At 40.1% G+C, this 17,348-nt stretch overlaps 1 protein-coding gene across 1 annotated transcript; it reads right to left on the reverse strand.

Moving 5' to 3' along the window:
- Window positions 1–5,609: 5,609 nt before the first annotated feature.
- On the reverse strand, window positions 5,610–17,122 carry LOC148197676 (uncharacterized). Its single transcript, XM_088115610.1, has 6 exons — window positions 15,289–17,122; window positions 14,282–15,198; window positions 12,611–14,032; window positions 12,132–12,508; window positions 10,689–11,327; window positions 5,610–6,120 (listed from the first exon to the last, which is right to left on the reverse strand). Exons 1-6 carry the CDS (start codon window positions 17,120–17,122, stop codon window positions 5,610–5,612), a joined length of 5,700 nt encoding a protein of 1,899 aa, XP_087971736.1.
- Between the last annotated feature and the right edge of the window lie 226 nt (window positions 17,123–17,348).

Consider the following 17,348-nt stretch of genomic DNA (forward strand, 5'->3'; position numbering starts at 1 on the left):
AGAATGATGTAATGTAATATGTTGGGATGCTTACAATTACGAAAAGCTATGCCTAATTATGAAATCTCAAACTGTTTAATGAAATGCTTGAATGAACATGCAGTTTTGCCAAATTATTTGTAAAATTGCTTCAATGAATCAAAAAAGCAGAAAATGAATATGCAATGAATGCAACAAGTCTTAAACGATGAATATGAATGGAAGATGCTATTTATTCACAAGAAATGCATGCAGAAACGAAAATCACTAACTTGAACCTAGTTTGGCAGCAAACAACACACTGGTGCTTATATCAGTTTATCAAATGTGAATTTTGTCTATTGGCTTGATTCAACCATGCAATGCAAGATGCAAACATATATGAGTGAACATGATTTATAGATTAATCAAACTAGTTGAAGCAAAGATAACTGCAGAATTATAATTTCTAAATCAAAGCAATCTAACAAAACATACTTTTACCTACTTGCTAAAGAGGGAGATTGGTGTTTTTTTTTATATTTCAGAAACTGTAACAGGGGTTATAAACCAAACTCTATCTTACCAACAAGTTCAATTGATGCAAAAGAAAATAAAATGAATTTAGGAATGCAGAACTGAATGAAAAAAAAAAAAATTCAAAGTCAATAGCTAAAACCCCCCTACTTACGTAACTATGCTAACATGATGTAGTGTATCAGAAAATGATTTAGCCGATTGGATTAGGAATGTAAAAGTACAGTAATTTCAAAAAGAAAGTAAAGATCAGAACATGTTCTTGGTGACAGATTTAAAGCATGGAAAACATAAACTAAAGTTTAAGTTCTAAGGGAAACAAACATGAATCAGAATTAAAAGTCTCACTTCAATCTAGGTATTTTAAACCTTGGCCAGAATCGTCTCCAAGTTGCTATCTTGTGAGACACATCTCTTGCCATGTGGTGTGCTCCTAATAAAGAGGATTTCTCCTTAATAGTGGCCATCTGTCATCTTATTAATGGCGTGAATTTACCTTGATCTCCAAAGTTAGAGTATTAGGATTTTGCATCTACAATTTGGAGACACCTTTAAAGGTATATAAACTTATAAATAGAAGTGTCTCTCCCAAGCAAATTCACCTTTGAATTGAGTATTGTTATCCTACCAAATTTGTGTTGTACTACTCAACTTAAGTCACCGAGGCTATCTCATCTCGGTTTCCTCTAGCCACCTTTCTTTAAGAGTTGACTCAACGTCTCTTGAGAGCATCCCAACACCACCATAGCCTCTTCCGTTGCTTGAGTCGTAGCTTGGAGGAGGAGCCACCATCTCACCACATCAACCTATCATATGTGCACAATATTCCCATAGCATCAAGGTTTCGCAACCATCAACACATTTGGGAGTCTCTATTTTGCTTGATTCATATAGCTTGGATGAGCTTATTCCATCATTTGGTAATCAAAGCTTAGGTTATTTTTGTTTGCCTTTATGTTTTTCTAACCTTGTCTTGTTGTAGCTATCTTGGAATGGTCCAAAATCAACATTCTTTACACACAAAACAGTTGTGGCAGTAAACGTTGACTCTTTTCAAAATTAAATTTGTGTCTGTAGTTAAATGAAATCCATTTGAGTCTAGTTTTCAACAAAAATATAATTATCGCATTTGGAATTATGTGAACAAAGTTATAAGTAAAACAATCAACAAATATCATATTTGTCATAATGTTGTCATCAATGTGTTCCAGGTTTTGCTTTCATAGTTTTGACTATTGTTTTATACCTTTTAAATACTTTAAATGTGTTAGATAACATGTTTACATATTTTAGCTTTTGTTGAGTATTTTCTTCATATTTTCCATTCAATCTTATCATATAACATGTTCCACCACTACATAGATCATTTCTTATGTCAAAACAATGATTCACTCACCAACAACGTCACAACATTATGTCTATTTCTCTGTAACAGCACCAACAATTATCACTTGACATAAATCCATTATACCAACCAATATCCTGCACTGCACCACCAAAACAATGACGACAAAAACCCAAAATTGTCAAACATTAACCTATAACTCATTACAACCAGAAGCCATGCACTGAACCATAAAAATAGTGACCACTGCTAGAAACAAAAATTTTACAAAAAGAGCCCAAACACATTTCACTACACTAGAGGCAACAACCATACTACCCTCAAACCACATTAGTAACCAGAATCACATTATGGCACAACACTTAGAATTTCTTAAAGGATTAATCACATACCTGGTCTTCCTTCTCCTACCACCAGACTATGAACCATAATGTGTAGAGTTTTACCCAATACCAACGAAAAGAAAACAGATGCTCAAAGAGGACACAATTTCATATCATATAACGCAGCACGAATTACCAAAAATAATAAACATGAATCTGGAAACCAATACATAATCAACGTAACCCCAAACCTCTACCCAATCTATTAATTCCATAATATTATTACCACCCAATTATAATAAATTCCTGATTGATTCTGATTAGAACTTTCCTTTCTTGCCTCACGTAAAAAGAGTCCGATCATTACATGTATACTTGCACAAAAAATCATATTCATACAACAACACACGTTAATAAATAACATATCTAAAATAAATAAATATACATTTTAGGAACACAACAAGAATGATACAGATGAACACTAACTCATAATAAATAATTCTAATCATTTACACTACACATCACTTTTGTTAAACATATGATTTCTCATTTTAATACAGTTCATTAACATCCAACTCACCTTTCTATAACTTCATCTTTATATAACTTCATTTTTCTATAACTTCATTTTTCCTGGATCTTTAAAAGACTAGAAATTGAAATGGCCATCAAATGAGAAACTTAAACATGTTTTGCATTCAAGTTTTACATTTTATCACCGTGATAGAAATAAAAGGCAAGATGTGCAACTCTTGAACATTACAAGGAGTAGAGTAATGGTTGGGTGACACATTTTTATATACATTTAACACAAGGATAAAATGGTCATAAAAAAATAATTTTTTATATTTTTTCAAAAAGAAAGAGTAAAAAAGTAAGAAATAATAACATTTAATGAATATAAAATGTTTATGTATACGAAAATATCATTTTTCTAACGATTATCATCCTAAAAAGACACACACAACACTACACAGATAAAGGAAACAAAAATAGAAGAAGGACATATTGTCAACGACAACACTACATCAACCTATTATTGTACTCCTACAGCCAACTTTCTTCTTGACATGCAGCCATCCACTTCTTAAGAATTTCCTTCCGGCCTAAAGCATTTTCATTTGTCTTAATAATTAGGTGCTGAATTTGATATGCAAGAGTGATTATAAAAATGGAGGACAAATAGTGATATTAATGGAACACTTGTTTAACAATAACAAACAGGTAAATAATTAAGAAATATTTGAAGCATTCATATAATTAGCAGGCGAGAGAAAGGAAGAAATTTACAGTAATAGCCATGTCATTATTCTCATGACTATTTTTTCAACAGATAATATGGTGACTAGCCTACGCTTTTGTTACTTAATGTGTAGCCCAATGAGAAAAGGGGAAAAAAATAATAGCAACTTAACAAAAAGTAATAACACAACAGAAAATCAATCCTCCTTCTTACAAGAATGTGAGGAGCATCAAACAAATAGATCCAAAAAAAATAGAATTCAAAGTATAAAGAGACATCAACAATCTTTAAAATGAAAAACCCTTCAATGCAAGGGTAAAAACTATAAGTCATCCTGTCGCAACCGGAATCGCGACGGGACGACGATCCAAAAAGGAAACGGGTTTCGAAAAGAGATTTGGAGTCGCCACCATAGTTTATTATGGAAAACTACGGAAAAACCATAAAATGATAAGACATGGTCTACAAGAACCAGATTCTAGGTTCGGGAGTCGGTTACGTGTAGGGAAGGTATTAACACCCTACAACGCCTGCCTTAAGGCAGTACCTTTAACTAAATGCACGAATATGATGTGGTTTTCAAAATGTTTAAATATCCCCTAAAATAAAATTCTAAAGAAACAAAATATATTTTTTAGTTTTTTGGGCCCGACAAGGATTGACCTTGCTCCTACGTATTCTCATTCAGAATGAGAAATCAGGGTTACGTAGTTCTTTTTGAAACTGTTTGAGAAGTTTGTTTGGAAATTGTTTGAAAATTTGTTTTAAGATGATTTTGGATTTTTGGGAAGTGAACCTGACAAGGACTGACCTTGCTCCTACGTATCTCCATCTTTTATGGAGAATCAAGGATCACGTAGTTCTGGCTAGAAATTGTCTGTTGCTTTGAAATTGTTGATGTTTTTAGTTTTTTTGAAAATTTTATATATATTTTTTTTGATATTTTTATAAAATAAACGGAAAAGGTATTTAGCACAAGGACGATGCGTGCGATCACACGTGTGCTCAACCTTTAAAATATTTTTTGTAATTTTATCTAAGAAGGAAGAAAAGGTTTTAGCACAAGGACGACGCGAGCGGTCACACGTGTGCTTAACCTTTAAAACGTATTTTTTGTAATTTTATAAGGAAGAAGAAAAGGTTATTAGCACAAGGACGACGCGAGCGGTCACACGTGTGCTTAACCTTTAAAACGTATTTTTTGTAATTTTATAAGGAAGAAGAAAAGGTTATTAGCACAAGGACGACGCGAGCGGTCACACGTGTGCTTAAACCTTTAAACGTATTTTGCAATTTTTATAAGAAAGAAGAAAAGGTTTTTAGCACAAGGACGACGCGAGCGGTCACACGTGTGCCTTAACCTTTAGACGTATTTTTGTAATTTTTTAGAAGAGAAGAAGAAAAGGTTCTAACACAAGGACGATGCGTGCGATCACACGTGTGCTTAACCTTTAAAACGTATTTTTTTTGTAATTTTATAAGGAAGAGGAAAAGGTTTTTAGCACAAGGACGACGCGAGCGGTCACACGTGTGCCTTAACCTTTAGACGTATTTTTGTAATTTTTTAGAAGAGAAGAAGAAAAGGTTCTAACACAAGGACGATGCGTGCGATCACACGTGTGCTTAACCTTTAAAACATATTTTTTGTTATAATTTTAAAATATTTATAATTTTAATATATATTTTTTTTTGTAATTTTTATGGAGAACGAAACAAACAAGTCTAATAGATATAAATAAAACAAAAGGGGTAGGGGGATACTATACAAAAGGGGGTTATATATAATAAAACCTAATAGTCAAACAAATAATAAAAGTAATAAAATACAAGCAAAACAAAAATAAAAATAAAATAGAGGCCATCCCGATAAGAATAGAGGTGCAAAGATAAAAAACCAGAGGTGCGTGCGGGGTAAAAACGGGGCTCCTTTAGTTCGGGCCAAAATCCTTTTTTCTAACTTTTGTATCTGTCAGGGGTGCAAGAACGAAGATGGAAGTGCATCCTGAAATAGTGTGCTTAGGTCCAATTCATTTTTTTTTTATTATTCTGTTTGCACAGAATGGGTTCAAGCCCAAACGAAAATGGGGTGTGAAACATGAAACCGGGGTGCAGATAAAGTTCCTTTTAGTTTTATTTTTTTTTTTGGCCCAAAATATCTTCAGCACATTAGGGGTTCATTTCCCTTCTCTTCATTCTTTCATTTTCATTCTTCCATCTCCCACAAACACAACCAAATCTCTCTTCTTCCAGCCAAGAAACTCCGGTGAAGGGTCGTCATCTCCGCACACACACTGCTGCCTCGCCATACCGACCACCGCGTGTCGCTGCTTCTCTCTCGAGCCCGTCCGCTCTCTCCGCCATCAGCAACCCAGGGAGAGTTTCGTCTCCGCCGCGCGTCGATCCGGCCATCCAGGACGTCGCCTTCGCCCTCCCTCTCTTCGCTTCCGAGACGATGACCCAAGGAGGGGTTTGCTTCCTCTACACATGCGCCACCACCTCCGCCAAGACCGGCCGCCGCCAGTGCGCCGGTGGCCGCCGCAGATCCTGCCGGTTGCCGCGCCAAGCTTCTCCTCTCCTTCTCTTCTACCATAGACGCCGCCACCCAGTCACCCCCTCTCGGACCCCGAACCAGGGTCGCACCGGCGATGCGACCCGCCGCCCTCGCCGAAGCTCCTTTCCTTACCGGCGCCACCACTCTCCTTCTTTCATTCTCTCTGAAATTTATTGATTAGTTTGGATGTCTTGTCTTCTGAGATTAAGAACGATGGGTGTCTGTTTTGTCTGAAACAGTGGTGGCCTCTTTTCTTTTTTGGAATTAGTCTGATGAACGTTGTAACATAGAAACTTTGAGGGAGTGGACTAAATCTGATAGATTGTGTTACAGGCTGAGGATGACAAAATTTTTGGTGCTTGGCAGGATGGAGCCGTGATTTGGTCTGTTTATTCTGTTTGATACAGGTGGAGGATGATCTTAAAGTGGAAGCTAGCTGCGACCGACATGCGCAGGGTCCAGTGGAGAGAAAAACTATTCCTCTTTTCTATTCTCTCATGAGAGTTGATATGAAAACACCTATGCTGTCTCTGTTTGCTTTTTATTACATGTTTTTCTGGATGCTAATGGGTACTGAAGCTTTGATGTTGGGGGTACGTGCCTATTTGTTATTGTTAACAAAATAGATGAAATTTACAGGCACCGAAACTGCATTTTGGGTGCAGTCCGAATGAACAGGGGTTTTGATTAAGAGAGGAAAACAATATGCATTGATTGAACGCAATTTTATTCGTCTTTCAGCAGGCATAAAGCAGACATACATAGAGCATATAAACGAACATGACCAAAAGAGGTTGGATGTCTGAAGAATTACCTTCGCAGCCTCTAAGAGAAGATAAAACTTTCCTTTTTGTTTTAGTCTCCTTTTCTTTACTGGATTCAATCTCCTTTGCTCTCCTCCGCCGAACTTCTCCTTCAGTAACCAAAATGATCTTGCAGGCAGGCACTGGAAAGTGAAGTGGAGTGGTCTGCTCGGTTCATCCAACACTCGTTGCTTCTCCTCCCTTTCCTTTGGTCCCCCCCGTTTCTCCTTTTTCTTTCTCTGGTTTCGATTCTCTCTTCTTTCCGTTTTTTCTCGTTTCAGTCGTGGTGATGAGTGTCCCCCCTAGTGTGATCATCTCCCCTTTTCAAAACCAAACCCCTTACTTTCTGCTGTACCCCTGAGATCCCCTCTGAGGCCAGATTTCCTCTCTCCCTTTTTTCTTTTTTTTCATGTTTTCGTGTTTCCATTTTGCAGGTGGCCAAAGCTCGTTCAAAACTTTTTCCTCTTCCATGTGTGTCCGCTGTTGCCGCTTAAGAATTTCAGCAAGAAAAAACAAGTAACTTTTCCACGCTGCCACCACGCTAACACTTTCTAAGCATTCGCTGCAACTGGCTTCAGAGGAGGGAAAGAGTTGACCTTGGGATTTTACTTTTCCTTTTCTTTTTTTCCCTTTTTTTCGTTTTCTTACAAATAAAATGGAATAACTAATATATATATATATACATGATAATAATAAAATAAATAAAGGTAAAAATAAAATATAAATTAAAATAAAAATGTAAGAAAATAACATAAAGTAAAATAACAAATAAATAAGAAGGTAAAAATAAAGTATATATTAAAAATGAAAAATGAAAGAAAATAACATAAAATAAAATAAACCTATTAGTCAATCCGGACGAAATTGGGTGTTGACAGCTGCCCCTCTTTACTTAGATATTATCGGATAATATGAAAATTTGATATTTTCATATTATTGAAGTAAAAGCTAAGTAAAGAAAGAAACACTAATTTCGTTCAGATTTCAAGATAACAAAAACAACCATATAGATGAGTGAATGAGGTGTAACAACCTCGTGGAGGGTGTAACAACCCTATGGATGAATGAATGAGGTGTAATAACCTTGCGGAGGGTGTAACAACCCTATGGATAACGAAGAATGAGGTGTAACCTCGTGGAGGGTGTAACAACCCTATGGATCAATGAATGAGGTGTAATAACCTCGTGGAGGGTGTAACAACCCTATGGATAATGAAATGAGGTGTAACAACCTCGTGGAGGGTGTAACAACCCTATGGATGAAGAATGAGGTGTAACAACCTCGTGGAGGGTGTAACAACCCTATGGATGAAGAATGAGGTGTAATAACCTCGTGGAGGGTGTAACAACCCTATGGATGAAGAATGAGGTGTAACAACCTCGTGGAGGGTGTAACAACCCTATGGATGAAGAATGAGGTGTAATAACCTCGTGGAGGGTGTAACAACCCTATGGATGAAGAATGAGGTGTAACAACCTCGTGGAGGGTGTAACAACCCTATGGATGAAGAATGAGGTGTAACAACCTCGTGGAGGGTGTAACAACCCTATGGATGAAGAATGAGGTGTAATAACCTCGTGGAGGGTGTAACAACCCTATGGATCAATGAATGAGGTGTAATAACCTCGTGGAGGGTGTAACAACCCTATGGATCAATGAATGAGGTGTAATAACCTCGTGGAGGGTGTAACAACCCTATGGATCAATGAATGAGGTGTAATAACCTCGGAGGGTGTAACAACCCTATGGATCAATGAATGAGGTGTAATAACCTCGTGGAGGGTGTAACAACCCTATGGATAATGAAATGAGGTGTAATAACCTCGTGGAGGGTGTAACAACCCTATGGATGATGAAATGAGAGTGATCATAGGTTCGACGATTGTCCTACAGAGGAGCGCCGTCGTAGAAGGAAAACCTGTATTCAAATTTTGGAAACATCAGTAGATACTGAGCCGATCATTGAAGAGACTTAGAAGCAAAGGTTGTGTTAAACTTTTCACTACTTCTCTTTCCCCTTAAGGATTTTTCAAACGTTTTTCCTTGCTTCTCATGAAATGTATGATGTAATGCCACGAGGGTGCATGAGTGCATAAACACATGAGACCTTTATTTCGTTCTTTTCTCTTGCTCTCCTTTTTCTTTTCTTTCTTTCTGTTTTTTTCATTATTTGTTATCATTTTATTTTATTTTTTTTGAAAATTTCATGTTTGGAACCCGTTGTCAATATTGTCATCAAACTCGATGTACATTCAAAATGCATTCATTGAAAATAATGTCGAGAAATGGTGAGCCCTTTGATGAAAAGGAAAATAGTGTAACTATTGGTTCAAATTCCCTTTATCGCTTTTTGCCATCCAAACTAGCTTGAACCCGAGAAAGTGTGAGAAATGGTTATGAAAAGTGTATGGCTGAGTGATGGTTTGTGAATGATGGTTTGGGGGAAACATTAACTTTCGTGCTCTCCCCATCCGCGGGGGTGTCGTTAATATTTCAACGATCAAGGCTTACAAGCCTGCCCCAACTTTGCTGTGCACAATAAGTGTGATTTGGAGAGGTGGACAGGTCTGGGTAGGAAGGAATGCCCTAGTTTGACGGTTCTCTCTTGACGGGGAGACTTCACATTTTTCATTTTTCCTTTATGATGCTTTTCTTTTCTTCTAGCGATCGTGTCATTCGCCACATCATTTCGTTCAAGAGTTAAGTTCATGAGAAAGATCAGGACAAACATTCTTCAGTCGGCGTGGACTTTAATTGGCTTGTACCGTGGTTAAAGGTCAAAGGGTTTTGAAAGAAACGGATAATGAAGGCCCAAATAAGTGTTTGACGGTCGAATCGTCTTAACAAGAATCATCTGCAAGGTGTCGAGTCAACTGTCTCTAGGAGTTTGGAACTTCGGACGTCCTTTTATTTTTCATTCATTTTTTTTTGTTTTTGTCGTTGTTTTTTGTTGTTTTTTTTTCTTTGGTTTTTTTTTTCTTCATTCGTCTCGTTGCCTCTATTGTGACCCTTTTTGAAACTTTTCTTTTTTCATTTATCTTTTCCCACAAATCTTCTCCTTGACTTGGATGCCCCTGACGTTCCTTTGGATTGACATCGATATGCTAATGATTCTTGTTGAGGGTGATGAAGAAAAACAGTTATAACTTACGGCTCAAAGAGGGTGCAACTGGATAAATTTCTTTTATCACTTGAGTGAAGAAAAATGGCCACACGTCATTCTGAAGCTTGCTCGCCCTACTTCCCCCAACCTTAAACCTGAAGTGAAACTCTGCAGCGATTGACAAATCAACTTAATTTCTTTTTCTTTTTTTTTCTTTCTTTTTTTTTATTTTTCTCCCCGATCGACGGATCATTGGGTACGCGTATCCTGATGAAAACTGCCCCAGTATTATATTCATGACAATCCTCTATTTTAAAGGGGAACGAGAAAGCTAGGGGTTCAAGTAGTATGAATGCAGATGCTTCAGTAGGAAAAGAACACTAGTTACTATGAATCAAGAAAAGACTCAACACTAGCATTTTTCAAAACTTTGTTTGCTTTTGCTTTTCGAAAGTACTATGCCCTCGGCAGACTTTATTGACAACGAATTCAACATGTGTCTTTTTTTTATTTATATTTTTTTTTTTTTTACGACATCCCTCAGGAACGAGTTCGTGCTCGATGGATATACCTGTGATGCTTTAATTATTATCACTTTCTTTTTCCTTACTTTACTTTAAAACCCAGTGCGACATGAATCGTGTCGAAAGAAAAATCGGAAAAGTTGAATAATGGATAAAACCGTATGGTATTTATTGAATGAAGTAACACAGAATACAACATAATTCAAAAACAGTGTTAATATCCCTTAGTGGCATCCCCTATCGCGGAATCATCATGCGTAAAACTTTTTTACCGCATCAGAATTAACCGGTAAAGGTAACTCCTCTCCATCCATCCTTGTGAGGATTAGTGCCCCTCCAGAGAATGCCTTTTTTACTACAAATGGTCCTTCATAGTTTGGGGTCCACTTGCCTCTGTGATCCTTTTGTATAGGCAAAATCTTCTTTATCACCAGTTCGCCTTCGTGGAACTCCCTTGGGCGCACCTTTTTGTCGAAAGCCTTTTTCATTCTTCTTTGGTACAATTGTCCGTGGCACACCGCTGTTAGTCTCTTTTCTTCAATGAGATTGAGCTGGTCAAACCGAGTTTGAACCCACTCAGCTTCCTCCAATTGGGTTTCCATTAAAACTCGTAGAGATGGGATTTCCACCTCAAATGGAAGTACCGCTTCTGTGCCATACACGAGCGAGAAAGGTGTTGCCCCAGTTGACGTTCGTACTGATGTACGATATCCATGCAAAGCAAAAGGAAGCATTTCGTGCCAATCTTTATAGGTGACTACCATCTTTTGCACAATTTTCTTGATATTCTTATTAGCAGCCTCTACTGCCCCATTCATCTTAGGACGGTAAGGGGAAGAATTGAGATGATGAATTTTGAACTCCTCACATAATTCCGCCATCATCTGGTTGTTTAGGTTGGTGGCATTATCAGTGATAATCTGGTTAGGTAACCCGTATCTGCAGATCAACTCCTTTTTTATGAATTTGGTCACCACTTTTCTAGTCACGTTGGCATAAGAAGCAGCCTCAACCCACTTGGTGAAGTAATCGATCGCGACTAGTATGAAACGGTGCCCATTTGACGCTTTTGGCTCTATAGCTCCGATAACATCTATTCCCCACATTGAAAATGGCCACGGTGCAGACAACACGTTCAAGGTCGTGGGCGGCACATTGATATTGTCTGCATACATTTGACATTTCTCGCACTTCCTCACGTGTGTACAACAATCATTTTCCATGGTCAACCAGAAGTAACCAGCTCTCAAGATCTTCCTGGCCATTGAATGCCCATTCATGTGTGTGCCAAATGTACCTTCGTGCACTTCTTTCAATATCAATTCGGCTTCCTTTGCATCCACACATCTGAGGAGAACCATGTCATGATTTCTCTTGTATAAAATATCCCCATTTAAAATAAAGCTGCCAGCCAACCTCCTTAACGATCTTTTATCGTTTTCAGATGCCTTCTCAGGATATTCTCGGGTCTTAAGATAGTGCTTGATATCAAAATACCAAGGTTTACCATCTACCTCCTCCTCGATGAAATGGCAATATGCTGGCTCTGCATGGCACTTCATTTCAATCATTGGTAATTCTGCATCTTGGTCAACTTCAAACATCGAAGACAAAGTAGCCAAAGCGTCTGCTAATTGATTATCTTCCCGCGGTATGTGGTTAAATGTGATGACGTCGAAATACTCCATTAATCCCCTGATGTAAGCTTGGTAAGGAATTAATTTCGAATCTCTAGTTTCCCACTCTCCCTTTAACTGGTGGATGACTAAGGCTGAATCTCCATATACATCCAGAATTTTCACTTTGGACTCTATTGCCGCCCGAATACCCATAGCGCAGGCCTCATATTCTGCAATGTTATTTGTGCAATTAAAGCATAATCTTGCCGTCATAGGTAGGTACTGATGCTCTGGAGAGATGAGAACTGCCCCTATGCCATGCCCCATCACATTCGAGGCTCCGTCGAATAATAATGTCCACGTTTCTTCGTCCCGGTTTTTTCTACCTTCTTCGAATAGAGCCATGATATCTTCATCGGGAAATTCGGGCTGCATTGGCTGATAATCGCTGATGGGTTGATGAGCCAGGTATTCTGCTAACGCACTCCCCTTGACGGATTTCTGAGTAACATACACGATGTCATATTCTGACAATAGCATTTGCCACCGAGCTATCCTTCCAGTAAGAGCAGGCTTTTCAAAAATGAACTTGATAGGGTCCACCTTGGATATCAACCAGGTTGAGTGACTCAACATGTATTGCCTTAAGCGATGAGCAGCCCACGCCAATGCACAACAAGTTCGTTCTAACGACGAATACCTTTGTTCGCAGTCTGTGAATTTCTTGCTCAGGTAGTATATGGCGTGCTCTTTCTTCCCAGCTTCATCGTGTTGACCCAACACACAACCCATCGACTTATCCAACACAGTCAAATACAAAATAAGTGGTCTTCCTGGCTCAGGTGGACGTAATACGGGAGGGTCTTGTAGGTATCGTTTGATTTTTTCAAAAGCGGCTTGACAGTCCTCGTTCCAAACCACAGCTTGATCCTTTCGTAACAACTTGAACATTGGTTCACACGTAGCGGTTAATTGGGACATGAATCTAGCAATGTAGTTCAGTCTACCCAAAAAACCTCGAACCTCCTTTTCTGTTCTAGGCGCAGGCATTTCTATTATCGCTCGCGCCTTATCAGGATCCACTTCTATCCCCTTTTGGCTAACCACAAAACCCAACAATTTCCCAGATTTCACTCCAAACGTGCATTTGGCGGGGTTTAACCTGAGTTTATACTTTCTCAATCTCTCAAATAATTTCTTCAAGTTGAGAATGTGCTCTTCTTCCGATTCAGACTTTGCAATCATGTCATCCACGTAAACTTCGATTTCCTTGTGCATCATGTCATGAAAAAGTGCCACCATCGCCCTTTGATATGTTGCCCCGGCATTCTTGAGCCCAAAGGACATCACCTTATAACAAAAAGTTCCCCACAGCGTGATAAAGGTTGTCTTTTCCATATCTTCTGGCGCCATTTTGATCTGATTATATCCTGAGAAACCATCCATGAATGAAAATAGCGAAAACTTGGCTGTGTTATCGACTAGAGTGTCGATGTGCGGTAGTGGGAAATTGTCTTTTGGACTTGCACGATTCAAATCACGGTAGTCAACGCACATTCGAACTTTACCATCTTTCTTGGGTACTGGTACGATATTCGCCACCCATTGCGGGTATTTCGCCACAGCCAAAAATCCTGCATCAAATTGTTTCTGCACCTCTTCCTTGATTTTCAAAGACATCTCAGGCTTCATTCTCCTTAGTTTCTGTTTGACCGGGAGGCATTCCGGCTTAAGAGGGAGTTTATGCTGCACGATATCGGTATCCAAACCGGGCATATCATTGTACGACCAAGCAAACACGTCCTTAAATTCCTTCAATAGGACACGCAACCTTTCTCTTATTTCCTCTTTCATGGTTGTGCCGATCTTGACTTCTTTTATCTCGTCTTTCTCACCCAAGTTGAGTATTTCGACATCTTCCTGATAGGGTTTTATTTCTTTAGACTCTTGTTCCACTAACCTCATTAGTTCTGGAGAGGGTTCCGAACCATCTTCATAATCATCTTCCGTATCATCGACAGGGTGCTCCAGATTAGGGATATCGACATTGTTATTTTCAAAATATTCATTGTCATATCTGCATTATTTAAGTTTTTGAAAAAAGAATAAATAAACAAAAAAAACGATGGAGGAGGCTAAATGAGGATAAACACGATTCAAATATCACACTGAAAGCAAAATAAAAGCGTCAACCCGTAAGTCAGGAATCCTAAAGCCCCGGGTAAAGCGATAGGATCAATTAATATATTACATTTCGTTCGAATTAAACATCACAGGTAAATCCACAGTCTTCCAATTGCTGAGCCGCGCATCTGGTGAGCAAGCCCACACGAAGTTCGAGCTTTCAGATCCATCTTCCTCTTCCAAGACCGCTATAAGGCTAGTGTTCACCCATCCAGCGCTGCGAAAACTCTCCTTGATATCACAAATGTGAATCTTCCTCGTCCTTGGTTCCCGTCGTTCTATCCGAGCCAGACTACGCTCCCTCCTTTCCTCGATCAGCCTCTTCTTATCCCCCTTGCTGGGCTTGTACCCTAGGCCATACCTGCTTTTGTTCTCGACCACCTCCAATGGGGATGTCCGCCCCTGTCCGTGCTTGCCTAAACCGCTCCCGTACTTATAGCCTTCTTTCAGCATGACCTTGGCCGCCATGATAGAGGCACATGACAGATATGGGTTTACTGGAAATGGTTCCACATAGGTGTTTCCCACGATCTCCAATGATTGGAAAGCTGTCTCGAGAGCTTCCTCGGCTGCTTCTATATAACGGGCAGAGGATGGCCCACTCACAAGGAGATCCTCCTCTCCAGAAACTATCACTAGCTTATCTCCCATGACATATTTCAGTTTCTGGTGCAGTGTGGAAGGTACAACTCCTGCAGAATGGATCCACGGGCGACCCAATAAACAACTATAGGCTGGGAGGATATCCATGACCTGGAAGGTTATTTGAAACACACATGGGCCAATCTGGACCGGCAACTCTATTTCGCCCATGACTTCCCTCTTGCTACCGTCAAACGCCCTCACAATCATTGAGCTTGGCCTCATATGCATTCCGTCACAGGGTAGCTTCTCCAATGTTGACTTTGGCATGACGTTCAAAGCGGAGCCATTGTCCACCAAGACACGCGCTATGACGTGATCCAGGCATTTCACAGAGACATGAAGAGCCTTGTTATGCCCCCTGCCTTCAACAGGTATCTCCTCATCGGTAAAGGTGAGGTAATTATTAGCAACGATATTGCCAACAATGCCCTCAAACTTGTTCAGAGAAATACCTTGCTCCACATGGGCCTCACTAAGTATCTTCATTAACAACTTCCTGTGAGATGCAGAATGCATGAGCAGTTCTAACAAGGAGATCCGGGCAGGCATGCGGTTTAGCTGTTCCACCACCTTGTACTCGCTCTGTTGTATGAACTTTAAAAACTCGCAAGCCTCTTCTTCGGATATCTCTCTCTTCTCTCCTTCGTCAGGGGTCTCTTTTTCTTGTACACCCTTCCCTTTCAAGAACTCCTTAGCTTTTGCGGTCATTGTTGCTTCCTTATTGTTGGCTCCCTCTCTTGTCAGCTCTGGTGGTGTAAAGATTCGACCACTTCTCGTCATTCCCCCGATGCCGGATATGTTTTCAATGGCCGGGTCAGCACCCTTTCCTTCTCCTAACGCAAATGCCCCATATCTCCAAGGGACAGCTTTCTCATTTTTGTAAGGAAAGGGGGATGGGACACAGATAACTACAGACGGTTTTTCTTCAGTCATCGGTGCAGGAGTGGTTCTACTGAAATGTATCACCAGCGGTTCCGGTAGAGTTACATCAGATTCCCCACCAGTTTGTGCAAACACTTCTTCCTCTTTATCCTCGCGGCATACTTGCATCAAACTTCTGTCAAGCAGGTCTTGCAGAATATCTTCTAATTCAATACACTCTTCAATAGAGTGCTCAGCATCTGGATGAAGTGCACATGATGTACCCATATCATAATCACCTTTCACTAGGCCCACTTTTAACAACGCCTCGAAAATAAACCTCCTAGAACTCCGGATTTCACTCACATCCCTTATCAACTCCTGTTTTCCGGCCTCGATGGCGTTCGTCGAGGTACTCCCATGCCCGGACAATGGGTTATCCTCGATGCTAGGCTTATCTTCTTGAAACTTTAGCCAACCAGAGTCGATTAGAGCCTGTATCTTATACTTGAAAGCCACACACCGCTCGGTTGAGTGACCAATACCTCCTCCATGGTAACTACACTTGGCATCTGCATCATAACCCCTTGGGTATGGAGGTTGTACAGGCTTCATCGGGCAAATGGCAACCAAACCCTTTTTTACAAGTTGAGGCAACAACTCCGTGTAAGTCATAGGGATGGGGGTGAAATTAACAAATTGATTCTTTCTCGGGTTGGTGTTTTGACCCGCATTGATATTTGGACCCGCGTTTGCCCCGGCCCTCCACGCTTCAGTTGGGACTCGCGGTGGTTGATAATACCCTTGTTGTTGTTGTGGCCTAGTTTGATGATCGAACGAGGCGTTAGCTGCATAGGGGGGTTGGCCTAAGTATGGTCGATAACCATGAGTGGGAGCCTGACCTCTCCACGCAGGCATTATCGAGGCTGCATGCACCTCCCCTTCCTTCTTCTTTCCCGGATTGAAACCGGGTTTTTTGTAGTTTGTAGCTGCGGGCGGGCCATACACAATTTTCCCGTTTTTCAGCCCAATTTCTATCCTTTCGCCAATTATGATGACATCCGCGAAATTGACGGACACGTTCCCCACCATATGTTCATAAAACGGCGGCTGAAGAGTATTTACAAACATTGCCACCATCTCTCTGTCAAACAAAGGTGGCTCAACTTGCGCGGCCAATTCTCTCCACCGTTGGGCATATTCCTTGAAAGTTTCATTGTCTCTCTTCCCCATATTTTGCAACTGCAGACGGTCCGGTGCAACATGCGTGTTGTATACGTATTGTTTCACAAAAGCGTCAGCTAGATCCGCCCAACAACGAATTCTAGAGGGCTCTAAATGGGTATACCAGTTTAGCGCCACCCCAGCCAAACTGTCTTGGAAAACGTGGATGAGTAGCGGGTCATCATAGGCGTACGCAGCCATCTTTCTACAATACATGGTCAGATGGCTTTTAGGGCATGTACTACCCTTGTACTTCTCAAACTCCGGCGCCTTGAACTTATGCGGTATTTTCACACCAGGGGCCAAGCTTAGTCTTGCAACATCTCCAAAGCCTTAGCTTTCCACCCCTTCAATGGCCCTCAATCTTTCCTCAAGAATCTCCAGCCTGCCTTTAGCTCCTTCAAGGTCACTGATTCTCCCATGCACT

The sequence above is a fragment of the Vigna umbellata genome, chromosome 5, assembly GCF_029865625.1.
Source record: "Vigna umbellata cultivar VRB3 chromosome 5, Vumbellata_1.0, whole genome shotgun sequence".
Lineage (NCBI taxonomy): Eukaryota > Viridiplantae > Streptophyta > Magnoliopsida > Fabales > Fabaceae > Vigna > Vigna umbellata.

What these genes read in the sequence shown, in the direction of transcription:
- LOC148197676 (XM_088115610.1), bottom strand. Translation starts at nt 17,122, where the DNA reads ATGGCTGCGTACGCCTATGATGACCCGCTACTCATCCACGTTTTCCAA. An exon ending in TGAGGCCCATGTGGAGCAAG is followed by an intron (nt 15,199 to 15,288) that starts GTATTTCTCTGA and finishes TACCTGTTGAAG; the next exon opens with GCAGGGGGCATAACAAGGCT. An exon ending in ACAAGGATGGATGGAGAGGA is followed by an intron (nt 6,121 to 10,688) that starts GTTACCTTTACC and finishes AATAAATTTCAG; the next exon opens with AGAGAATGAAAGAAGGAGAG.